Genomic DNA, 25730 nt, shown 5'->3' on the forward strand with positions numbered 1-25730 from the left:
TGACTGACAGGGGGGAGGCAGGACCATGTGACAGGTTGTTTACAACTTTTTGATTGGACACGCAGTTTCCATGTAGCAAGCATTTATTGTCTCTATTTCTTCTCTTATGTATTGAGTGGTGGAATTTTCAAAAGTATTGTTTGCACACTCCTGCACATGCTAACTGGTTGCAGCCGAGCAATTACAATAGTTATCAGTCAATTGGGTTTCCATAACAACCACTTAACCACCTAGCAATGACACAGCAACCACCTAGCAAGGCCACCCACAGCAACCACTAGGGACACATAGGAACCCTCTGTTAACCACCCAGCAAACACCTTTTAATGCATAGCAACCACATAGTAAGACCATACCCATCACTTGTTTACACCCTAGCAACAACCTAACAACTACTTCACTTCTACAGTGTCACTGAACCAATCACTACAATCACTACAACTGCTCCAGTTGCTGAGAAAGACACATTCAAAACACCTGAACCCAAACCACAGTCAACTCCTAAAACAAGGTGCATTATAATTACATTATAAAAAAGTTAGGGATCAGTGTCATTATGTTTATGCATCTACATGTACCAAGCAAGAATATCTCTATTTTTGCTACTTCAATAAAAAAAATTGTATGACTAACTGTTGCTATGATAGTCCCAGGCATTAATTTCCTAATCAGGGTTTGCTCATGCAGGTTTTCTGATAGTATATACTTCCTATTATTGATTGGCTGGATTTTTTGACCACTAATTAGTTGAGCAGTTTTAAAGATGCTGACAAAGCACCAACTCTGAAATGTTTGAAGTGAAAGTGTGGTTGTTTACAACTTTTTGATTGGACACCCAGTTTCCATGTAGCAAGCATTTATTGTCTCTATTTCTTCTCTTATGTATTGAGTGGTGGAATTTTCAAAAGTATTGTTTGCACACTCCTGCACATGCTAACTGGTTGCAGCCGAGCAATTACAATAGTTATCAGTCAATTGGGTTTCCATAACAACCAATTAACCACCTAGCAATGACACAGCAACCACCTAGCAAGGCCACCCACAGCAACCACTAGGGACACATAGGAACCCTCTGTTAACCACCCAGCAAACACCCTTTAATGCATAGCAACCACATAGTAAGACCATACCCATCACTTGTTTACACCCTAGCAACAACCTAACAACTACCTGGGGATGGATTATGTTGCACCATCACTGTATTTTCTTCAGGAAATGCTCTTTTCTAGTTTCTGTTCTGTTCTCTCTTCCTCAGTGTCACTGGACCAATCACCACAACTGCTCCTGTTGCACAGAAAGACACATTCAAAACACCTGAACCCAAACCACAGTCAACTCCTAAAACAAGGTACATTATATTTACGATAGAAAAAGTAAAAATACATGGATATAAGCCATTTTTATCTTTTATTAATTTATGTAGCTACATGTGGCGAACATGAGTATCTCTGTTATTCTCCTTACATACTTTATACATTTCATATGAATAAATTACAGTACCATAATAGTTTGATTTCAAAATGGTTAACCTAACCATGAGGACAGTTCATTGAGGTAGACATCCATTTCCTAATTTCTGTATTGTTCTCTCTTCCAGTGTCATTGAAACAATCACTCCAACTCCAGTTGCAAAGAAAGACACATTCAAAACACCTGAACCCAAACCACAGTCAACTCCTAAAGCAAGGTGCATTTATAATAGAAAAAGTTAAAATACATGAAGATAGAAAGCATTTTATCTTTATTTTGTTGTTTTATGTAGCCACAAGTGCCAAGTAAGAGTATCTTTATATAGCAAATTTTATATAACTAAATTATGTTACCATAATAGTTTGACAACCAAATGGTGAACCTAAACCATGATGAAAGTCCCTTGAGGTAGAAATCCATTTCCTTATTTCTGTATTGTTCTCTTTTCCCAGAGTTGTATAGTAACGAAGTAGAACTACTTCAATACTGTACTTAGGTACTCAAATGCTGTATCTGTACTTTACTGGAGTATTATGTATTATTTTTTTGTCCTACTTCCACTTTTACTTCACTACATATTTTCCATTAGTTTAATTAGTCGCGGTGGCTCCGCTCATGTGCGTTGGCCGCGCGCGGTCGCGTTGTGAGGTCATGCACCTCTCGATTTTTGTGCGTGCGAAGTTACAAGGTGGAATGCACACACCACACTTGTACGGCACTTTCAAGTAGGGTTGCCACCTATGTCTGACAAAAAACAAGGACACTGTCATACTGACACAAGGTTGCCAACTTTTCAAGATCACTCGGAGTGAGATTTTAACCGTGGGGGGGAGTGGCGAACGTAAATTGTTGGGGGGGGGGGGGGGTGAACGTGGAATGTTACCGGTGGGGGTAAGAATCCAAAAATCTCAGTTCGAGAATAAACTACTTGCAATACTTAAGTACAAAAAATGCTGAATACTTCTGTACTTCTACTTAAGTAAAGTTTTTAAAGAACACTTCAACTTTTACTCAAGTAAATTTTTTGATAGAGTACTTGTACTTTTACTCAAGTATGGGTATCTCATACTTTATACAACACTGCCTCTTCCACAGTATCATTGAAACAATCACTCCAACTGCTCCAGTTGCTGAGAAAGAAACATTCAAAACACCTGAACCCAAACCACAGTCAACTCCTAAAACAAGGTGCATTATATTTATAATAGAAATAGTTTAAGATACATGCATATAGAATGCTTTTTTGTCTTATCTTATTGTTTTATGTAGCAATAAGTGCTAAGAATTGGTTTTTGTTCCTTACATATTTTGCAAATTTCATATGACTAAATTCTAGTTACATAATGATTTGAGATCAAAATGGTGAACCTAAACCATGACAGTCTCGTCCCTTGAAGTAGACATTCATTTCCTAATTTTTGTATTATTCCCTCTTTCACAGTGTCATTGAAACAATCACTGCTCCAGTTGCTGGGAAAGACGCATCCAAAACACCTGAACCCAAACCACAGTCAACTCCTAAAACAAGGTGCATTACGATGTCATCAGAAAAAGCTAGGACTCATAAATATAGAAATATGTTTTTCATCTTCTCTTATTATTTTTATGTACCTACATGTGCCATGAGCATTTCTATTTTTGCTCCTAACATATTAAAATTTCATGACTAAATTATAGAACCATAACAGTTTGACATCAAAATGGTGACCCTTTACCATGACGACAGTCTAAGTCCCTTGAGGTAGTTTTCCATTTCTTAATTTCTCTGTTTTCACTTCTACAGTGTCACTGAACCAATCACTACAATCACTACAACTGCTCCAGTTGCTGAGAAAGACACATTCAAAACACCTGAACCCAAACCACAGTCAACTCCTAAAACAAGGTGCATTATAATTACCTTAGAAAAAGTTTAAGATACAAGAAGATCGAAGGAATTTTTGTCTTATCTTATTGTTTTATGTAGCTACTTGTGCTACATAAAGAGTTTCCTTTTGTAATGTGACTAAATTATAGTTTCATAATAGTTTAAGATCAAAATGGTCAACCTAAACCATGATGATGGTCTCAGCCCCTTGAGGGAGACATACGTTTCCTAATTTCTATAATGTTCTCTCTTCCACAGTATCATTGAAACAATCACTCCAACTGCTCCATTTGCTGAGAAAGAAACATCCAAAATACCTGAACCCAAACCACTGTCAACTCCTAAAACAAGGTGCATTATATTTACGATAGAAAAATCTCGAACTCATAAATATAGAAATAAAATTTTCATCTTCTCTTATTATTTTCATGTACCTACATGTGCCAAGCATGATCATTTATTTTGCTCCTTACATATCTTTAAAATTTCGTGACTAAATTGTAGAATTATAGCAGTTCATCAAAATGATGAACCTTTACCATGACGACAGTCTAAGTCCCTTGAAGTAGTTTTCCATTTCCTAATTTCTCTGTTTTCATTTCTATAGTGTTACTGAACCAATCACTACAATCACTACAACTGCTCCAGTTGCTGAGAAAGACACATTCAAAACACCTGAACCCAAACCACAGTCAACTCCTAAAACAAGGTGCATTATAATTACATTATAAAAAAGTTAGGGATCAGTGTCATTATGTTTATGCACCTACATGTACCAAGCAAGAATATCTCTATTTTTGCTACTTCAATATAAAAATAATTGTAAATAATAATATGTAATAATAATAAAAAATAATCACTTGTTTACACCCTAGCAACAACCTAACAACTACCTGGGGATGGATTATGTTGCACCATCACTGTATTTTCTTCAGGAAATGCTCTTTTCTAGTTTCTGTTCTGTTCTCCCTTCCTCAGTGTCACTGGACCAATCACCACAACTGCTCCTGTTGCACAGAAAGACACATTCAAAACACCTGAACCCAAACCACAGTCAACTCCTAAAACAAGGTGCATTATATTTACGATAGAAAAAGTTAAAATACATGAAGATATAAGCCATTTTTATCTTTTATTAATTTATGTAGCTACATGTGGTGAACATTTACATACTTTATACATTTCATATGAATAAATTACAGTACCATAATAGTTTGAGATCAAAATGGTGATGCTAAACCATGATGACAATTCCTTGAGGTAGACATCCATTTCCTAATTTCTGTATTATTCTCTCTTCCAGTGTCATCGAAACAATCACTCCAACTCCAGTTGCAAAGAAAGAAACATCAAAAACACCTGAACCCAAACCACAGTCAACTCCTAAAATAAGGTGCATTATAATTACATTATAAAAAAGTTAGCGATCAGTGTCATTATGTTTATGTATCTACATGTGCCAAGCATGAATATCTCCATATTTGCTCATTAAATATTTTACAGATTTTGAATGACTATATAATAGTACCATAAAAGTTTAAATGGTGGGTGAAAGCAGGCATCTACTTCCTAAACATGCACAATGTTTTCCAGTGGTATATACTTCCAGTTATTTTTCTGCTGGATCTTTGACTAGTAAAAAAAAATTCTCAACTTATTTTTTTTTTTTTTGGGGAACCTTCTTGCGCACACACTAACAGCTAAAGTTAAAGCTAAACTGGTTACACACTAACAGTTACACTAATAATCAATTAATTGGGATTTTACCACAACCAATTTATCACCTAGCAACCACAGAGCAACCATTTGAGATGCCTTAGCAACCACCTACCAAAATCATAGCAACCAAATAGCAATTTCATAGCAGTCAGCAGGGTTACCATAGCAACAACCAAGGAAGACCACACAAATCACTTAGCAACCACTTGTAGCTTGATAGGAACCACCTTTTACCATGACGACAGTCTAAGTCCATTGAAATAGTTTTCTAATTTCTCTGTTTTCATTTCTACAGTGTCACTGAACCAATCACTACAATCACTACAACTGCTCCAGTTGCGGAAAAAGACACATTCAAAACACCTGAACCCAAACCACAGTCAACTCCTAAAACAAGGTGCAGTATAATGACATTATAAAAAAGTTAGGTATCAGTGTCATTATGTTTATGTATCTACATGTACCAAGCAAGAATATCTCTATTTTTGCTACTTCAATATAAAAATAATTGCATGACTAACTGTTGCTATGGTAGTCCCAGGTATTCATTTCCTAATCAGGGTTTGCTCATGCACGTTTTCTGATAGTATATACTCCTATTATTGATTGGCTGGATTTTTTGACCGCTAATTAGTTGAGCAGTTTTCAAGATGCTGACAAAACACCAACTCTGAAATGTTTGAAGTGAAAGTGTGGTTGTTTACAACTTTTTGATTGGACACCCAGTTCCCATGTAGCAAGCATTTATTGTCTCTATTTCTTCTCTTGTGTATTGAGCGGTGAAATTTTCAAAACTATTATATCCACACTCCCACACATGCTAACTGGTTGCAGCCGAACAGTTACAATGGTCAATTGAATTTCCACAACAACCACTTAACCACCTAGCAAGGCCACCCACCTGTCTTTATTATTTTTATGTGCCAAGCATGATAATCTTTATTTTTGCTTCATATCTTTAAAATTTCGTGACTAAATCAGAATCATAGAAGTTTGAGATCAAAATTATGAACTTTTACCATGACGACAGTCTCAGTCCCTTGAGGTAGTTTTCCATTTCCTAATTTCTCTGTTTTCATTTCTACAGTGTCACTGAACCAATCACTACAATCACTACAACTGCTCTAGTTGCTGAGAAAGACACATTCAAAACACCTGAACCCAAACCACAGTCAACTCCTAAAACAAGGTGGATTTATTTACGGGCCCAGGTTTAATGGTCACGGTTCACTACTGATTTACGTTAGGAACAAGTTACACACTTAACAATATTTATTAATAATTTTTTATCTTGTTACCTATGCCAAACACAAGTATGTCTATTTTATCTCTTTCCATGTTTTAAATATTTTCTGTGGCTAAATAATAGTATCATAACTGTAAGAGGTCACTTCTAAGAAAAGGATCAGTTCCACATTTACCTTTTTAGATTAAATATATATAAACATCACCTGCGAATTTATTAGGTATACCTTGCAAGTACTGGGTTGGACCCCCTTTTGCCTTCAGAACTGCCTTAATCCTTTGCGGCATAAATTCAACAAGGTACTGGAAACATTCCTCAGACAGTCTGGTCCTTATCGACATGATAGCATTGGTACAGATTTGTCTGCTGCACATCCATGATGTGAATCTCCTGTTCCAGCACATCTCAAAGGTGCTGTATTGGATTGAGATCTGGTGACAGTGGAGGACATTCAACTACAGTGAACTCATTGTTGTGTTTAAGAAATTCAAAAACCAGCCCGTCTGGAACCAACAACCATGCCACGTCACTTAAATCACCTTTCTTCTCCATTCTGATGCTCGGTTTGAACTGCAGTAGATCATCTTGGCCATGTCTACATGCCTAAATGCATTGAGCTGGTGTTCCTAATAATGTGGCCGTTTGTGTGTGTGTGTTTGTGTGTATATATATATATATATATATATATATATATATATATATATATATATATATATATATATATATATATATATATATATACAATGTACGAGTGTGTGTGTGTGTGTGTGTTTGTGTGTATATATATATATATATATATATATATATATATATATATATATATATATACAATGTACGAGTGTGTGTGTGTGTGTGTGTGTCTGTGTGTCTGTGTGTGGGTGGGTGTCAAATTGTGGGTTTGTTGCTTTAGCACATCTATTTTGATTCGGCTAGATCCATTTCTTGGTGTGACGCCGGGGGCGTCGGGACAGAGGCAGCCGGAGATGCAGGTTGCATGGAATGGAGTTTATTCTCCGTAATGATGCAAACGAAAACAGACAGCGACAACTGGTATTTAAGCAAAAACAATGGACGAATGTAGCTTGTGACGCAGAGCTAGAGAGGTCCAGTGAAGCTTTCAAAGGCAATGTGCAGCACTGGACCGGCTTAAAAAGAGAGATATAATCGTGCACAGGTGTTAGTATTCAGGAGAATGGGATGGTGGGAGTGGTTGTGTGCTCGGGGGTGTGTGCTGGGATCGGCTGCAGGTTGGGACGCGCCCCCTCCGGTGGCGACCCGGCCCCCTCACCGTGACACCTGGTTTAATTGGGTGCCATATCACAAAAATGTAAAAATATCCTGCCCTCTGCACCATTGGCCAGTGATATTACAGCCATAGGTCTGCATGTCTTATTGTCTCTGTTCCTCTTCCTTCAGTGTGCCTGATCCTGTCTTGCCTGCTTCAATTGCTGTGCAGAAAACTCCCCAGTCCAAACCCAGAACAGAGCCCCCTCCCCCAATAAGGTTGGGTAGATATCTAGTAAATATTCATAAACATATCAGGATATGCACAACTCAATATTTCAGCTAGATATATAGGAAGTACTATACATTGCTACATTTCCTTTATAATTGCTAAAGTGTTGTGTTCAGTCTTTTATTAGTTCAATTAAATATTTATGATAATGGACTGATTAATTGGAAGGCCGGGTGGATCATTCTTGTCATGTTCATCATTAAGATATAAATTATATCTGAAAATGCAATTTTTTTCCTTTCTTATCTTTTGTGTTGCTGCCTCTTTTTCCTCAGTGTACAAAAAGTTGAGAAGACCAGTAACTTAAATGATGTTGATCTTATGGATCTGACCCAGAGGTAAGTGTCCAGGAGAGATTATCTGTAAAACAAACTGCTACACTGAAGAGTCCCTACATCATGATTGCCTTTTTTTAGATAGTTGCTACCTGCATTAAGAATTTTAGGAGCACATATGTGCACTTTGCAGAATTGCCTTTAGAGGCCAGTGGAGATGTTCTAGTGGCAGAGATTCAAGTATTTATCTTATGTCATCATGTTCAAGCATTTCAGTTGTTTCACACATTAATGTGTATACCCCTCTCCACTCGTCAACTGTACAGTGACCCACAGAAACAAGTGAACCCTGTCCCTACCACCACAGACCTGCTGACAGGACTAGGAAGGTGAGTGTGTGTGGGTGGGGGTTCTCAGCTAAGGTAGCTGTTGCTACTGGGACACTCCGTGAAATATGAAAGAGATGTCTCAAAATACTCAAAATAAATGATAGTAAATCATACCCTGCAATAAAAAGAGGCTTACCAGACAGACTGCATATCATTTGCATCTAGTTCTTGGCACAATGTATAATAAAACAAATTATTAAGTATCATGCAAAATGCATTATTCAAAAACCATATGCAAGTACACTTGGCATTTTCCCTACAATTAAGATTATTTTTTGTAGGATAACTACATTGTCGCTGCCACCAAACAGCTGATCAAGTGGCCACTTTCCCCATTCACATAGATAGGATTGTCGTGTATAGCTGGGCATTACAAATATGCGTTTTGAGTGCACTGTTGGCTCCTCCCACAGCTCTCTGCCCCAATCAGAGAAGACCCGAGGCTCTCTGGATCTTCTTGCCCTTGATGTCATCCCTATTGACACCAATTCTGAGAAGTAAAGTTTTTCCTTTCTAAATCTATGAGTTAACTGCATGGTGTCTCAGTAACTGAAAATTCAGATATTTAAAAGCAAAAACTAAAATAAAGTAATATATGTGTGTGTTCAGCTTATATGCGGACATCATGAACTCATTGAACTTTCGTTTCTTGCTACTCCATCATAGGCTGAGCACTGATAAATCAAATGCCAAAGTTGAAACAACACAAATGGTTGTGCGGTCAAAGGACTCAAAAAGGTACAGCATAATATTATTCCAGTTAGATTTTTAAGAATCTTCCTTTTAGATTTTTAATAATCATAATATTATTCCAGTTAGATTTAATTTTTATTTTTTTATTACATTTCCATTCAACTACAGTGAACTCATTGTTGTGTTCAAGAAACTAGTCTCAGATCATTCGCACTTTATGAAATTAGGTGTTATCCTGCTGAAAGTAGCCATCAGAACATGGGTACATTGCTCATAATGTGATGGACATGGTCAGCAACAATACATGATGCTCAGTTGGTACTAATGGGCCCAAAGTGTGCCAGGAAAATATCCCCCACACCATAGCACCACCACCACCAGCCTGAACTGTTGATATAAGGCAGGATGGATCCATGCTTTTATGTTGTTGATGGCAAATTCTGACCTTACCATCTGAATGTCAGCAGAAATCCAGACTCATAAGGCCAGGCAACGTTTTTCCAATCTTCTATTGTCCAATTTTGGTGAGCTTGTGTGAATTGTAGCATCAGTTTCCTGTTCTTAGCTGACAGGAGTGGCACCAGGTGTGGTCTTCTGCTACTGTAGCCCATCCACCTCAAGTCTCACCTCTGTTGTGTGTTCAGAGATGCTCTTCTGCGTGCCTCAGTTGTAACGACTGGTTATTTGAGTTACTGAGATGCTCTTCTGCGTGCCTCAGTTGTAACGACTGGTTATTTGAGTTACTGTTGCCGTTACTATTAGCTCAAACCAGTCTGACTATTCCCCTCTGACCTCTGGCATCAACAAGGCATTTGCGTCCACAGAACTGCCATTCATGGGATATTTTCTCTTTTTTGAACCAATCTCTGTAAATCTTAGAGATGGTTGTGCGTAAAAATCCCTGTAGATCAGCAGTTTCTGAAATACTCAAACCAGCCCGTCTGGAACCAACAACCATGCCACGTCACTTAAATCACCTTTCTTTCCCATTCTGATGCTCTGTTTGAACTGCAGCAGATCGTCTTTGCCATGTCTACATGCCTAAATGCATTGAGTTGCTGCCACGTGATTGGCAGATTTGACATTTGCGTTAATGAGCAGTTGGACAGGTGTACCTGATAAAGTGGCCGGTTGTGTATGTATGTATATATATATATATACACAATGTATGAGTGTGTGTGTGTGTGTGTGTGTATGTGTGTGTGTGTGTGGGTGGGTGGGTGTCTGTGTGTGGGTGGGTGTCAAATTGTGGGTTTGTTGCTTGTTGCTTTAGCACATCTATTTTGATTCAGCTAGGTTCATTTCCTGGTTTAATTGGGAGTGGTGTAGGATGATAAACGTGAAGTTGTGTAGTGTATATTTCTGTGTAGGGGATGCCGACCTTCTACATGTGCAGCATGTGTGTTTACAATGACAACACAATCTCCATTACAACAAAGACTTTAAATAATATATCAATACATACAGACATTGTATATATGTAAACATCTATATAAAAAAAATAAACGAATGTAGTTTTTTTTATACCTATATTGCTCTCTCATTCCTCAGTGTCCCTGAAGCAGTCACTTCAGCTGCTTTGATTGTTCAGAAAGGCCCTTCCAAAACACCAGAACCCAAGTCAGAGGTTACTCCTAAACAAAGGTTCATCAACCTTTTTATGTGGTTGTAGTGTTGTAGATGTAGTGTAGTAGATAATCAGCTATCTAAGCTATATGACACATGATATTTGTCACGAGATGTCATATCACAAAAATGTAAAAATATCCTGCCCTCTGCACCACTGGCCAGTGATATTACAGCCATAGGTCTGCATGTCTTATTGTCTCTGTTCCTCTTCCTTCAGTGTGCCTGATCCTGTCTTGCCTGCTTCAATTGCTGTGCAGAAAACTCCCCAGTCCAAACCCAGAACAGAGCCCCCTCCCCCAATAAGGTTGGGTAGATATCTAATAAATATTCATAAACATATCAGGATATGCACAACTCAATATTTCAGCTAGATATATAGGAAGTACTATACATTGCTACATTTCCTTTATAATTGCTAAAGTGTTGTGTTCAGTCTTTTATTAGTTCAATTAAATAGTTATGATAATGGACTGATTAATTGGAAGGCCGGGTGGATCATTCTTGTCATGTTCATCATTAAGATATAAATTATATCTGAAAATGCAATTTTTTCCTTTCTTATCTTTTGTGTTGCTGCCTTTTTTCTCAGTGTACAAAAAGTTGAGAAGACCAGTAACTTAAATGATGTTGATCTTATGGATCTGACCCAGAGGTAAGTGTCCCATAGGAGAGATTATCTGTAAAACAAACTGCTACACTGAAGAGTCCCTACATCATGATTGCCTTTTTTTAGATAGTTGCTACCTGCATTAAGAATTTTAGGAGCACATATGTGCACTTTGCAGAATTGCCTTTAGAGGCCAGTGGAGATGTTCTAGTGGCAGAGATTCAAGTTTTTATCTTATGTCATCATGTTCAAGCATTTCAGTTGTTTCACACATTAATGTGTATACCCCTCTCCACTCGTCAACTGTACAGTGACCCACAGAAACAAGTGAACCCTGTCCCTACCACCACAGACCTGCTGACAGGACTAGGAAGGTGAGTGTGTGTGGGTGGGGGTTCTCAGCTAAGGTAGCTGTTGCTACTGGGACACTCCGTGAAATATGAAAGAGATGTCTCAAAATACTCAAAATAAATGATAGTAAATCATAACCTGCAATAAAAAGAGGCTTACCAGACAGACTGCATATCATTTGCATCTAGTTCTTGGCACAACATATAATAAAACAAATTATTAAGTATCATGCAAAATGCGTTATTCAAAAACCATATGCAAGTACACTTGGCATTTTCCCTACAATTAAGATTATTTTTTGTAGGATAACTACATTGTCGCTGCCACCAAACAGCTGATCAAGTGGCCACATTCGCCATTCACATAGATAGGATTGTCTTGTATAGCTGGGCATTGCAAAGATGCGTTTGAGTGCAATGTTGGCTCCTCCCACAGCTCTCTGCCCCAATCAGAGAAGACCCGAGGCTCTCTGGATCTTCTTGCCCTTGATGTCATCCCTATTGACACCAATTCTGAGAAGTAAAGTTTTTCCTTTCTAAATCTATGAGTTAACTGCATGGTGTCTTAGTAACTGAAAATTCAGATATTTAAAAGCAAAAACTAAAATAAAGTAATATATGTGTGTGTTCAGCTTATATGTGGACATCATGAACTCATTGAACTTTCGTTTCTTGCTACTCCATCACAGGCTGAGCACTGATAAATCAAATGCCAAAGTTGAAACAACACAAATGGTTGTGCGGTCAAAGGACTCAAAAAGGTACAGCATAATATTATTCCAGTTAGATTTTTATTAATCTTATTATTAAAAATCATTTAGATTTTTAAGAATCTTCCTTTTAGATTTTTAATAATCATAATATTATTCCAGTTAGATTTTTATTATTTCTGCTTCCTAATTTGCTAATGTAATGTCTCATCAGTTCCACTGAAACGGTTACCATCACAACCACCAAAACAGAGATAATCAAAGGGAATGATCTACACCATGAGTACAGGTATGTATTACACATGGCTTCCATTCCACTGGAGAGAATTTTCAGCGAGATTATTCAAACTATGATAATTTTATATACTTGGTTGGTTTCTATTTATTTTACATAAAATCATATTAAGATTTTGTAACATTCATTTGTATGTCACCTTGTCTAAATAATTTTTTATCATTAATGTATAATATATAATTTAACCATGTGGATTTAGAATAAATATCACTAGTATATTCATGATTTTCTGAGCATGTGATGTTTCTGCTCTCAGTTCTTTGCCCCAATCCCAAAAGACTTTGAAATCTCTGGACCTGCTTGCCGAAGACGTAATCCCCATTGACACAAGGTGAGTTTTTCACTCCTTTATTATCAAATTATTACAAATACATTATTGTTTCAAAACATATAAAAGAAGTAATATTTCATGTCTGATTCAAGATTCTGTAACATCACTATTAATCTTTTTTGCTGCCCTCAATGCAGAATCAGCATTAACAAACCACAAAGCAAAGTTGACACATCTCAAACTGTGATGTATACAAGGGATTCAAAGAGGTACAGCAACACATTCCTTCAACCGTTTTTAGTAGTATTGTTTTGTGGAAGTAGTGTGAAATGATCATACTTCAACATATCCTCTACTTAAATGACAATTGAGCATATGATTGGTTACTTCCTCAGCTCTTTGCCCCAATCAGAAAGGACTAAAGAATCACTGGATCTGCTTGGATTTGATTTCATGCCCAGTAAAGAAAATACAGACAAGTGAGCTTCTTTCTTTTAAGGCTGTTTTAGTGGTGTTTCAGAAATACAATACGTAACATTCAAAATAGTAGAGGTGAAGCATTTTCAACAAGATTATAATGTTGCAGTCTTTGCCCAAATTTCAGTACCCTGCTGTCATTGCAGGTACAGCAGCAACAAAACACAAACCATAGTTGAGACATCTCAAACTGTACTGCTCCCAAAGAAAGACTTCACGAGGTAAAGCAACATTTACATGAGAATTCAAAAGAGATTCTAAAGAGGTAGTGTTCATTCTAAAGAGGTAGTGTTCATTCCTCATCTTCCTCATTAGTTAGGTGGACTGGAGAACATTAGAATTCAGTTTGCACATGACAATCTGTTCTCATCACTCAGAGTAGAATCAGCATGAAATAGCTCTGCTGATCCATTTGAACCCAGTCCATTAATGAGAATGTGCAAGAAGGGATGATGATGATTTGGGAGTAAAGGTGATGATTTCCAATACAGGCAATCATCTGTGTACACATCACACTTATTACAAATACAGTTGGTTCTCTCTCTTTCTCTTGACAGGACTATAGAGCGGTTTGATCCCATAATGTCATACAGGTATGCCTGCAGCCAGAATGATTAACATGCTGTTGGGTGATGATGATGATGGTGATGAGGATTATGATAATCTAGAAGATAGACACGATGGGGGTAATGGGCAGTATTAAGCCAGCATGTCAGTGAATCAGTATGATGGCAAATGCCAAGACAAATGTACATATAACCTCAGCGTTAGAGCCCCAATGATGTTGATTTACCAAAAACATAAAATGGATTTGTTTTTGATATGACATATATGACATTCTTTGTTGTTGTTGATTTATGTCTCAGGGAGAATATGGCTGGTGATGTCACGAGTAGATTGTATGATGACTTTCCCAGTGACATTGATATAACGAGGTAACGTTTATCAAACATGTTGTGTTGGCACATTTAACAGTCCAGTGCAGATCGGCAGTTCTGAAGTTCAAACCTTATTGAAAAGTGCAGGTGTTCCATTCTTTGCATTCTAGCCTCAAAAGTGACACTTCAGAGGAACGCTATATATGCCCTGTGTGTGTGCTGTAATGTATCTGGGTCTGTCCGTGTCTGATGTGTGATCTTCGAATGCTGTCTTTCAGACAGAGGAGCAAGCAGACTGTCTTAATGTCTCATTGCTCTTATTAACGTTGCCTACATATGGAAATTATACACCACCACTGTTCTAAAAATAACCTCAGTCTTGTCCAGATTATTCCTTTTATTCCTTGTACAGGATTCACCTGTAGCTTTTCAAAGTATATTAGTAATTATCCACTTACAACTGTGATTTTTATGTCATAGGTCATCTGACAGTGTGTCACCACGGAATGAGTGGACACCATCTACTCTGCTCACCACAATAAAGAAGAGGTAAAAACACACACACACACACACACACACACACACACACACACACACACACACACACACACTCTCTCTCTTTAACATTATCATATTGTGACATAATGTTAACATGATAACATACTGTATTGCATTGCTCAACCCAACTGGGTCATACTGACCCAAAAACACAACATGGACAACATTATTTCCAGAAGCTTTAATATGAATAGGCATGTCATCTGTTGGTAATAAGGGGTTAACATTGTTAACAGGATGAATACAACCTTATTAATATTGCTGCAGGAGGCAGGACCGACCCAACCCCGCTGCTACCCGTGCAGTGCTAGCGTTACTTCGTTAGATCCAGGCAGACTACACTCAGCACGTTTCGTAGCCCTCAAATAGCACACTAGTGGATTAGTCTCCTTCATTATTTAAAGGACCAGTGTGCAATTTGTGATTTCTTTAACTTTCTGATCACAGGGAGACAAAGGCTGACCCTCCACCAATGGCAGAGTAAGTTCATCTTTTTACTGTAAAGCATAAATACAAAACACAGTAATTTCGCGAAAGTAGATTCGAATGTAAATTTCGACACCCTGTCATAAAATGTTGATAATAAAATGTTATTTATTTTTACGGCGGTTTATCAAATATTTATTATTATTTATGGGGAGATGTGCCGCGGGCCGGTACAAATTCATTAAAGGGCCGGTTCTGGCCCGCGGGCCGCCAGTTGAATAGCCCTGCCCTAAAACAATGATTAGCTAATTAAACATAACATAAAGCTAAAAATAACAAAGATTAGATGGCTGTGTCCTATGAAGGAGTGACGTTTAGAGCTACAGTCACATCGTGATGTAGATCTTCTGAACTTGCTGTACTTGTTCAGTACCTGCATTCTGAAATAAGAGATGGAGAGCTGAGGAACTACATTTAGGCCAAGCTTTCAGAGGTTCAGCTCTTTACTCTGTCTTGGATTACCTATCTTCTTTGTCCAAAGATAACACCTAATACTGTTTTATGGACATGTGCTTTTAAGGATGTCGGGACTTTGTGCCCTAGTTCATTGGCTCCTTAACACTCCCTGTTCCTTGAAAACACAGAAAACACTATGTAATCTCTTACTTGCTTTTCAAAAGAGAGAAGGTGTGTAGTTTTGAATCAAGAGTTAGGGTAACACCATGTTGACAAGAGCAGTTTCAAGGGGGTTGCTGCCTTTTATTACGGTGCATGTAAAGCAGTTCACTTCCAGAAGAGTTCAATGCTACAGTCCCTGTTATCTGACTTTGGACCGCAGTTACACATACTCCAGAGTGCAGGACAGCCACGCCCAGGACACCAAGTTGTTGGACACTGACACTAAGAGGTATGTAGTCTTGTGGCAGAAGAGTACCTGAAACCTACCGAGTTAAAACATCTTTCTACATTTTGCGCCTTTTCACCTTTCCTCTTTTATAGGAGCTTTGTCTATGTCAAAGAGTATGTGAACTTGTCTGAACTATCCACACAAAATGATGTCAGGTAAGATGCACAACACTTCATTGCTAGAGAAATGACTAACCACACACATCAGACACTTCTGAGTAGGCATAAGAATAAAGCATGCTATAGCATATATAGAAGTTGTTATGTTCAGTTGGACAGTGAGGTGAGTCAATGGGATTTGAGTCTTAAGTTATGATCTTTGTGTCCTCCCTCACAGAGATGGGGATTATTTGACTTCAACTACCTCCACATATGCATACAGCAGCCCCTCCAGGTAATACACTATGCTATAAAAACTTTAGAGGTAACCTATTTAATTGCTTCATGTAGCTGTGTTAGGTGTATGCTGAGTTTACCCACCTACAGATTTGTTTTAAGGTTTTCCATTTAGTGAAGAAAGAAATTGCACAAATGTTCAGTTTGCTCAGCAGACAAGCTGATGGGCTTTGACACAATAAAACATGATTGAAAACATGTGATATGTGAGACCAGGAGGTAACATGCTTGCTCAGAGGCATCACGGGCCCCTGGCTCACTTCTCACCTCTGTCAGTATGAGATGTAGGACTGACGTTATGATCTTTGTGTCCTTCCTCACAGTGATGGGGATTATTTGACTTCAACCACTTCCAAATACGCATACAGCAGCCCCTCCAGGTAATGCATGATGCTAGATAGACATAACTAGCGTAGCTGAGTGCTGTGTTGAGAGGCTATCGGTCTGGATCTGAGTGACATTGTCCAAGAATGAGCCGTTTAGGAGCTCTGCAGAATACGGTTATTGGAGTCTTTGACGTGCAATGAACACCTTCAAATAAGAATTATATTGTAATTATAGTTAGAAGATCCTCACTTAGTGAATGTAGGAATGACTTCACCCTTTAATGATGTAGACAATGACCTTTTGTCTTTTTCTCATTGCCAGTGCAAACTCATCTGCCTGCACGTATTGTGGAAGGCTTGTAGGGAATGATGCCAAGATCACAATTGAACATCTTAACATCTCATGCCATCCTGAATGTTTCAAGGTACTTTATATCTTGCACCTCAGTGAACACCTTAAAATGTACCTAGCTGCATTTTATGATTAAATATTATAATATTTCTGTATAGACTCTAGTCTGCCAGGCTACATAGCTGCCCTCTCTGTCCAGTTCAACACCATCTCATATATCACTGGACAGTTTGTGCTGCTGACTAACTAATATTATGAGGGCGAAGCAGCACACAATTAATACATCTATGGTGCATTTACCCTTTATTACACATGGACATTATTATTTTACTGGCAAGATTCAAGTCTACTTCAAATCAGCTTCGGAAGTTACAACCAGGAATAACTGCAGGCCAGGTTCAGTAATGCAGGCCAGGTTCAGTAATGCAGGCCAGGTTCAGTAATGCAGGCCAGGTTCAGTAATGCAGGCCAGGCTCAGTAATGCAGGCCAGGCTCAGTAATGCAGGCCAGGTTCAGTAATGCAGGCCAGGCTCAGTAATGCAGGCCAGGTTCAGTAATGCAGGCCAGGTTCAGTAATGCAGGCCAGGTTCAGTAATGCAGGCCAGGTTCAGTAATGCAGGCCAGGCTCAGTAATGCATTGCCATTTTTCCGACAGCTAAACACTGTTTTGCATTCTTCCTTCCCCCAGTGTGGCATCTGCAGCAAGCCAATGGGCGATTTTCTTGACAACATGTTTTTGCACCGTGGGACCGTCCATTGTGAGAACTGCTATGCCAATGTAATTTAGAGAGGCTAATTAAACTGGCATTTCCTTCTTAAGGAAGTTGGTTTCCCTTAGAAAATACTTCAGTATGTTATCATTAATTACTTATGCTTTCCTACAACAGTTGGTTATTATTATTATTATTATTATTCTATTTTATATAACTTTACTTATTGTGCAAAATGTGCTTGTTGGTAAAATGAATCTAAATTTATGGTTTTCATGTTTACTAACATCTTACTAGACATCTTACTTCTTGAGCTTCTGTCTTGAAATTGTGGTATGAGCATATATGCATTTTATTTTGCTCACCAACAGTTATCATCATACTTCAGAAGCTGAATGTATTTCCAGGAAATGTGAATACGTTTAGACCCTTGAAATTTCTATTGTATTTCTTTCCTTGTTACATATTGCTACAAAACATTATCCTCACTGGAAATAAAGTTTGTGTATGTCCATTTTAATTAGTTGTTCTGCTTTATGAGATACTTACTGAGGAAATCTAAAAATATTATCTTCTAATGCACTGAAACACCTTTTCACAAAGAAACTGTCTTATGCTGTTTAACAGCAGTCAGGTTCAGCATCTTGATATTCAGGTATCACTAATGGACTTATAATAGCTGCATTGATAAATGCAGAATGAGAATGAACAATATTTTAAACAAAACATCTCGTGATCTTTAAGAAAATTTATGTCAGTCACATGTACAGGTCAAAATAGGTGCAATGTGCCTTTCATTACAAAAATAACATACATGTTTTCAAATTCTTCACATATAATGTGCATTATTAAACTTTTGTGATAACAATTGTTCAGATTGCTCAGTGGACAAGTAAACTGTAAATTGTTTTTTCCAAGCTGCTGGGCTTTGGAAAATAAACCTCTCCATGATTGAAAGACTAATAATAGTCCTTAATTGAAAACGTGTCACATGTGAGACCATGAGGTCACACGCTTCCTCACGGGGGCGTTCGTCTCACTGGCCCCTCGCTCTCCTTTCAGCCATCTTGTGAATGTGGTGCCAGAGCAGTCCAGGGTCAGACTCGTTGTGATGTATGAGTGACACCAGCCCCTCAGCTTGGTCCAGGCTCTGCCAGTAGTCCTGCGGCCACATCTGAAGCCAGCTGAACACAGACATGGAATATTTATGTTTAAACTTGCCTATTAATATTACATGCTTCCGATCTCAACATTTAGACAACTGTTATTTTAGACCAAGGTGAAAATATATTGCAGTTCTTTCAACTTGTGATGATGGGTGCATATGAAAATGTGTGAACTTGCCTATCATTGGGGTGAATCTCATCTAAGGTTCCAAATGCTGGGCTGGGGAGTGGGCAGCCCATATGGCTGTTGTTGGCCATTTTGTGCTGGGGCGCAGGGTGTTTCCCAGGGTTCTGCCCATGTGCTTTTACTGCTGCCAGACGTTCATTCTCACGATCGCACACAAAACACTCAAAGCCATTCAGGTAGTTGGGCTTGCTCATGTCATGGACACCCCACTCTCTGTTCTGAAGCGCTTCCATGAGGCGCAAGTTCGTGATTTTGCTGGGTGTCTTGTACTCCAAATAGCGCAAGTATGCAGCATCATCCTCATCCAGGGCTCTGATAAATCTGGCCAGCTCTCGGGGGGAGGAGAAGTCATCAGTGAGGACAGCAGAATAGCGGTTGGGAAGCCAGTCAGCCACTGACGTTGAGCCCCGGTAGATAGGTACACATCCCTGATGCATCGGCCTCCACAGTTTCTCAGTTATATAGTCGGGGCACAGGCCATTCTCCATGGCAAGATGGAACTTGTAGCGAGCCACAAAGTTCATGAAGCGGCTGTCCTCACCTGTGGCCGTGCTGGTGTCCTCCAGATGCTTGGGCAAAGGCTTGCTGTTCAGACACTTCCCATATGAGTCCACCTAAAAAGAGCATAAAAAATTATTTTGGTATCTGTCTACTTCAGTTTTGTCAAATACCTCAGTACTGGGTCAAGACAATGTCATTCTAGACAGGAAAGATTAAGCAAAGACGCTTATTCGTCTTATATAGCAAAGCTATATATATATATATATATATATATATATATATATATATATATATATATATATATATATATAATTTAATTACAGACAATATTATTGAACTCAATTTTACAATTTGATAAAAAATTGTCAAACTTACACATAAAACTAAATTTCTTAAGACAAGGAAAAAACAGTTCCATAAAACTATTTGTAATGTTTTGGAATTGGTGACATTATCCACAATACTCTTAGAAAATTGTATCATAACATAATTTATTATGATAACAGCCTGTCATATCTTACATTTACGGCATTTAGCAGACGCTCTTATCCAGAGTGACTTACAAAGTCTTATCTCAATATCTTACCTCTATGTATTTCATAAACTCCTGGACATAGCGGTCGCGGTCAGAAGGCACATCACAGTGCGACTGCAGGTAGAGCACTGGGGCTAGCCCAGCCCGCCTCCAACGGTTCTTCTCCTGCAGGGAAACTGAAGGAGGCTGTAGGAGGTAGTGAAGCGATGGCAGCCACTGCAGAGTGAGTGGGTAGTCTGACTCCCGTCTGAATGTGGCTGTGTAGTTGAACAGACGAATTCCAGGGCCATGAGAGAGCACATAGTTATTCATGGGCGACTCCTCATGGAACAGCGCCCAAGTCTGATGGGGCAGACGTGGCAACGGAGCCTCATACGCACGGAAGTCAGTGCCATAGAAGATGATGCAGCTAGTGCGCCGGTGCAGCTGGACTTTGCGGTTGTGTGTGACTAGGCAGGAGGAGCCGGGGCAGTCCACGCGCTCCCGGTCACCAGGGAAGTGGGGGAAGAGGTTGGCGCTCCACCACAGGAGAATGGGCAACTCTTTGTTACTGCGTGTGTCCCTGTTGCCCGGACCTCGATAAGAATTTACAGTAACAAACTCCATACCAGTAAGAGCACTCTGGGGCTGAAAAACCTCAGTGTCCACAGTGTCTACTGGCTCCAGGGACCTAAATGGCAGTGTACACAGCACAAGCCACAAACAGAGCATACACCCACTCTGTACTCCCATCTAAAAGGCAAATTAGCACTGGGTTAGTGTTTCAGTTAAGTATTAAATGGTTTACTTAAGCCACCACATTGATAAGACGACCACGGCTGTCGCGTTTATAACTACAACAGTTAGAAGTAGCACAGATGAATTCCACAACACGGGCAGTCTATGGTCCACAACAAATACCGCTGCTATGTGACAATAACATTAAAAAACTAACATCTAATAGGAATGAAAACAACTATGTTGTTGTTTTTGTGTTGGTTGTGCAGTTGTCCAGGTTGAGCTGAGGGTTGGGTGCGTGAAGCCAGCGAGTGTCCAGCGGGGTGGAGGACTTGGTGTGAACCCCCGTGATATCAGGATACCACACGGTTAGGCCACAACCAACCAGACTGAACACAGTGTGAAGACGAACTGCCCTTTCTTAGCGGTGAACGTTTAAAATTACCAACATAAAGAATTGTAGAAAAAGTCCCAAACACACGTTCAGCTGCTGTCCATCCCTCAACTCATTTTAATAATTAGTACAATTAGCTACCGTTAGTACAGCTAGTAAAAACTAGTCATATTAATTCTTACCGTATTTACAGCGGTTATACACTACGACTATTAACCTCCGTTGGTCTCATAACCGCTGAATTAATTTGGTGTTGTAGTTTCACTGCTGCACGACAGGGGGCGCCGTGGGCTCCACCACCACCTAGAGGATCACTGTGAAAACGAGAGCTTAGTAAACATATAAAAAAACGACATGTTCAAAATTTAAAATATTTTTAATTCAAATAATATTTATGTCATGCCACCGACATGTCAATAAAATATGTAGTTGGTCGACAATATTTAGATGTTAAAGAGACACCACCGCCTCCTCTGGCGGGCTTTAGGGCCGCGCGCAGCGCCACGACGGCGCGTGCACGTCAAAGCTCGGCGGCTCTGCTGTTCGACTCGTCACAGAATGAGGTAATTTAAACAATGATGTAATTTAGACACAAATAAATAAACTTAACACCTTAGTCCGTCTTGTTACGCCAGTGTCTTTTAAGATATTTAGATTAACTAAAGTACAATGATTTTTTGGGACGCATCAATAGGACCTTAGTAGCAAAGAACGTTGCGGATTAAAATATAGCTACCAAGCTAGGATAACGTTAACGCTAGCATGGATGATTTAGTATTTTGTGCTAGTACTAAAACAACAAAAAATATTTAATTTGTGCTGATGTCATTCTATGCCTACACACAGACCGAATGTAACATGGGAACGAAAGAATAGCCTTTAAAAAAAGGGCTTGTACGCTTGCGCGAAGTAGGCGGGTGAGGTCACGTGTTTCCGGTGTAGTGCCCTTCTCTTCCTGACTCTGTTATTGTTTACTCAGAGCTCCCAAAAACATGATGATGTACGTGACTGCTCGTAGTTAAGCAGTTAACTGGATAAACGCATGGCTAGAAATAAACCAATCCTCAAATTACATGCGTCAATTCCAGTGTTCATCTTGACTCTTTATTTAAGGCTTTTAAACGGTAGTTTATCCTGCGAATTAGAATCACATCTATAAAGAAGAGGTATAAAGAAGTACTTGCGCTAATGTGTCTTGATTAGACCCCCTCCTCCCCCAAAGAAAAAAAAGTTTACATGCCGACGTTCTTACATGAAATACAAAAGATGTTTAGATCTGTGTGCTCTAAAAGATTAACCAATCTCTGTAGATCTTGTCAGAGGGAGTAGCCCTGTTCAAAGTCTCTGGGTCAGTTAAACACTACTACCGAAGCCACAACTGAAGAAATTACAGTACTGGCTCAAATGATCATGCTTGGGGTCCACTTACAAAAAGGTTAGGCCTTGAATGTTATTTACTTTAAAACTGCACACTCCATGACATGCATTTAGACTTTTTGTGTGTGTGTGTGTGTGTAGGTTACATTGAGTCTGTGGGTCACTCAGCCTTTGCTGGCATCATGAGTGGGAAGAGTCTCCTTCTGAAGGTGATCCTGTTGGGGGATGGTGGTGTGGGTAAAAGTTCGCTCATGAACCGCTACGTGACTGACCGCTTCGACTCGCAGTCTTTCCACACCATCGGCGTGGAGTTCCTTAACCGCGACCTGGAGGTGGACGGACGACCAGTCACACTGCAGATCTGGGACACGGCGGGTCAAGAGCGCTTCAAGTCCCTGCGCACACCCTTCTATCGCGGCGCAGACTGCTGCCTGCTCACCTTTGCAGTGGATGACGTGCGTAGCTTTCAGAACCTGGGTGCCTGGAAGAGGGAGTTTGTGCGCTACTCAGATGTGCGTGACCCCGAGTGCTTCCCGTTTGTTGTGCTGGGCAACAAGGTGGACAAAGAGGAGCGAGAGGTGGGGGAGGGGGAGGCACGCGCTTGGTGTGAAGAAAATGGCCGCTGTCCCTACTTCCAGACCAGTGCCAAGGATGATACTAATGTGAGCGCCGCCTTTGAGGCAGCTGTGCGGGCGGTGCTGGCCTCCGAGGATCATGTTGATCACGCCCTCCTCAGCAGCACCATTGACCTGCATGGTAATCGCAAGCCAGCCCGCTCCTCCTGCTGCTAAGGTGTAGGTGCATACCAACACATCCGGCTTTGCTGTGCATATGCAGATGATGATTACTGGTATGACGCAGCTTGTGGTGGGTTGGGTGACGTAGCTTTGATCGGCTTCCCTTGGGCTGTTTAGCTACAGATGTAGCAGAAATACTGTATGGTGTCACTGGCACAATCATTTTTATGTGTCTGCTTTCTACAGTCTGGCACCAATGTTGGCATAATCTTTTCCGTCTTCACTGACAAAAGCTCTTGTGCCTGTAGCTTGTTGGATTTTCTGACAATGCAGATTTCTTGCCCTGGAGGCCTCAACACTAACTCTCCTCCACCTGAAGGCAGTTATATTGTTGCACAAGACACCATTCTACTTCTCACTTAGCCTGTCATCATTGATCCTCTCAGTTTACTAGAGTGGAGCGTTTTCCTGCTGCCAGCTCATAGTTCTGCTTGTGTTTTGATGTTTAACAGTAGACTAACCTCATTATATATATATACAAACATATATATATATAATCCTAATGATGTTTAACAGTAGACTAACCTCATTATATATATATATATATATATATATATATATATATATATATATATATATATATATATATATATATATATAATCCTAATCTTTACTACTGTAGAACTCTAAAAGGTCACAATTTGCTAAGCCTATAACACAGTTATAAAAAAGGGAATATGTGGCATTGGCATTGATCGAGTATGAACAATGTGATTTGTGCTGTTACATTTTTTTCCTGGGTACATTGCTGTGCGTTTACCTTTGTTACATGTATTACATTCTCTATTGAGTGACAGTGGCGTTTGTTGGTGCTCTGGTGCCCACTGTTGGAAATAAGGGCTGTTGCTCTTTCTATTTGAGGAAGAGTGTTCACTAAAAGTCTTCTCTTTTGTTTGGTTTGCATCCAAGCTCAGTCCTTCATATCAGAATGTACTGACTGAGTTGGCACTGTAGTGTTTAACTGTCAGGAGTTTATTTGTTTAGCAAATTAAATATTGATTTTCAGAGTTTTATTTTTGCTGTATTATGACTACTAAATAAGTAGTGATATCAGTTGTGTTTGTGTTCTTAGTCTAATCTGAATGTGCTAAGGTGGGGGGGGGGGGCAGCAACCAACGTACATTTGCCCAAGTATACCACATTTCACTCTTTCTTCCAGGTGTATTGCTTATATAAGATACATGGGAACAGTCCTGTGGATTTCTAATTGACAAATTATAGCCTTTGGTTCTTTAAATGTTATTATTAAGACATTTGAAATGTTTTCTTTTTACATATTCTGTTACTTTGTTTTGCTCAATCATAGTGGACTTTGACCTGGCTTGAGTGGCTAATGATCTCATGTTCATGTCCAAGCCTGAAACATGTTCTATGTGTTGCATTATCCAGATGGATGACTCTCATTTCTGCACTTTGTAGCATGTTAAAGCTCTACTGCTTAATTTTCTCCATCAGTTTCCATCAATTTAACTTGCCTCCTTCAGTGTTTAATAAGAACAGTTCACTGTGAAACAGAATCAGTTCAGACACTGTGTTTTCTCCTCACATTTTGGTACAGAAATCTATTAGGATTTTTAACAGCCAGTTTCTGAGTATTTTTAAGGTACCCAAAAAAATGACAACAGTGTGCTCAGTTATTCTGATATAGTCATGTTGGATCTTGTTTTACAGTATTTGATTTGTTAGGTGATGCATTCTAAGGATGCTTAATGTTAATCTTCCTGCAGCCCTCTATAAATTTGAGAATAAAGCTGTGTACTAACGCATATGTGAAACAAGTCTATTTAAAGAAGTATTCAGCTTTATAGACATGCATGTTAAATCATTATTGTTGTTGTTTATATTACGGTTATTGTTTTGTTTCATAAGGCACGATGTAAAATGCGTAAATATTATAATTTGCTAATTTTTTTTCTTTTATTCTTGTTTTGTAAATCTGTCTCTATTCCCAGAAATGATGCAGAGAGTCATGTCTGTGTGTGTCATGTCT

The 25730-nt window shown here is 39.1% G+C and overlaps 3 protein-coding genes across 16 annotated transcripts in view; 2 read left to right on the forward strand and 1 right to left on the reverse strand.

Annotated features, from left to right (window-relative positions):
* znf185 (zinc finger protein 185 with LIM domain) overlaps positions 1-18586 on the forward strand; it is a 40792-nt gene extending 22206 nt beyond the window's left edge. For 6 of the 12 annotated variants that reach the window (XM_077022767.1, XM_077022771.1, XM_077022778.1 and 3 more), the window contains 38 exons: positions 410-511; positions 1256-1348; positions 1598-1687; positions 2566-2658; positions 2912-2998; positions 3254-3355; positions 3596-3688; positions 3945-4046; positions 4316-4408; positions 4641-4730; positions 5352-5453; positions 6144-6245; positions 7719-7805; positions 8094-8156; positions 8420-8482; positions 8896-8979; positions 9149-9220; positions 10727-10819; positions 11022-11108; positions 11394-11456; positions 11723-11785; positions 12198-12281; positions 12451-12522; positions 12686-12760; positions 13023-13097; positions 13235-13306; positions 13433-13516; positions 13661-13735; positions 14072-14107; positions 14381-14449; positions 14873-14941; positions 15398-15430; positions 16215-16283; positions 16376-16438; positions 16620-16676; positions 17002-17058; positions 17327-17429; positions 18045-18586. In XM_077022767.1, the coding sequence (XP_076878882.1) occupies positions 410-511; positions 1256-1348; positions 1598-1687; positions 2566-2658; positions 2912-2998; positions 3254-3355; positions 3596-3688; positions 3945-4046; positions 4316-4408; positions 4641-4730; positions 5352-5453; positions 6144-6245; positions 7719-7805; positions 8094-8156; positions 8420-8482; positions 8896-8979; positions 9149-9220; positions 10727-10819; positions 11022-11108; positions 11394-11456; positions 11723-11785; positions 12198-12281; positions 12451-12522; positions 12686-12760; positions 13023-13097; positions 13235-13306; positions 13433-13516; positions 13661-13735; positions 14072-14107; positions 14381-14449; positions 14873-14941; positions 15398-15430; positions 16215-16283; positions 16376-16438; positions 16620-16676; positions 17002-17058; positions 17327-17429; positions 18045-18143 (3016 nt within the window). In that variant the 3' untranslated portion in view covers positions 18144-18586. The remainder of the gene's footprint in view (positions 1-409; positions 512-1255; positions 1349-1597; positions 1688-2565; positions 2659-2911; positions 2999-3253; positions 3356-3595; positions 3689-3944; positions 4047-4315; positions 4409-4640; positions 4731-5351; positions 5454-6143; positions 6246-7718; positions 7806-8093; positions 8157-8419; positions 8483-8895; positions 8980-9148; positions 9221-10726; positions 10820-11021; positions 11109-11393; positions 11457-11722; positions 11786-12197; positions 12282-12450; positions 12523-12685; positions 12761-13022; positions 13098-13234; positions 13307-13432; positions 13517-13660; positions 13736-14071; positions 14108-14380; positions 14450-14872; positions 14942-15397; positions 15431-16214; positions 16284-16375; positions 16439-16619; positions 16677-17001; positions 17059-17326; positions 17430-18044) is intronic. The other 6 variants (XM_077022772.1, XM_077022770.1, XM_077022774.1 and 3 more) reach the window with 6 other exon arrangements.
* pofut4 (protein O-fucosyltransferase 4) lies at positions 18105-22417 on the reverse strand. 2 transcript variants are annotated; one of them, XM_077022780.1, is made up of 5 exons: positions 22179-22417; positions 21749-21880; positions 20507-21187; positions 19411-20033; positions 18105-19250 (listed from the first exon to the last, which is right to left on the reverse strand). In XM_077022780.1, the coding sequence occupies exons 3-5, from the start codon at positions 21185-21187 to the stop codon at positions 19103-19105; spliced, it is 1452 nt and encodes a 483-aa protein (XP_076878895.1). In that variant the 5' UTR covers positions 21749-21880; positions 22179-22417; the 3' UTR covers positions 18105-19102. The 2 variants fall into 2 exon arrangements, with proteins under 2 accessions (XP_076878895.1, XP_076878896.1); XM_077022781.1 differs by lacking the exon at positions 22179-22417 and adding an exon at positions 21977-22116 and having other exon boundaries at positions 20507-21880.
* Positions 22028-24262, forward strand: rab9b (RAB9B, member RAS oncogene family). 2 transcript variants are annotated; one of them, XM_077022783.1, is made up of 2 exons: positions 22028-22129; positions 23085-24262. In XM_077022783.1, exon 2 carries the CDS (start codon positions 23126-23128, stop codon positions 23732-23734), a length of 609 nt encoding a protein of 202 aa, XP_076878898.1. In that variant the 5' UTR covers positions 22028-22129; positions 23085-23125; the 3' UTR covers positions 23735-24262. The 2 variants fall into 2 exon arrangements, with proteins under 2 accessions (XP_076878898.1, XP_076878897.1); XM_077022782.1 differs by lacking the exon at positions 22028-22129 and adding an exon at positions 22504-23001.
* The last annotated feature ends 1468 nt before the right edge of the window (positions 24263-25730 follow it).

The sequence above is a fragment of the Brachyhypopomus gauderio genome, chromosome 11 (genome assembly GCF_052324685.1).
Source record: "Brachyhypopomus gauderio isolate BG-103 chromosome 11, BGAUD_0.2, whole genome shotgun sequence".
NCBI classification, from domain to species: Eukaryota; Metazoa; Chordata; class Actinopteri; order Gymnotiformes; family Hypopomidae; genus Brachyhypopomus; species Brachyhypopomus gauderio.

What these genes read in the sequence shown, in the direction of transcription:
- rab9b (XM_077022782.1), top strand. Translation starts at nt 22,971, where the DNA reads ATGATCATGCTTGGGGTCCACTTACAAAAAG. An exon ending in TGGGGTCCACTTACAAAAAG is followed by an intron (nt 23,002 to 23,084) that starts GTTAGGCCTTGA and finishes GTGTGTGTGTAG; the next exon opens with GTTACATTGAGTCTGTGGGT.
- pofut4 (XM_077022780.1), bottom strand. Translation starts at nt 21,187, where the DNA reads ATGGGAGTACAGAGTGGGTGTATGCTCTGTTTGTGGCTTGTGCTGTGT. An exon ending in AGTTTATGAAATACATAGAG is followed by an intron (nt 20,034 to 20,506) that starts GTAAGATATTGA and finishes TGCTCTTTTTAG; the next exon opens with GTGGACTCATATGGGAAGTG. An exon ending in GAGATTCACCCCAATGATAG is followed by an intron (nt 19,251 to 19,410) that starts GCAAGTTCACAC and finishes GTCTGTGTTCAG; the next exon opens with CTGGCTTCAGATGTGGCCGC.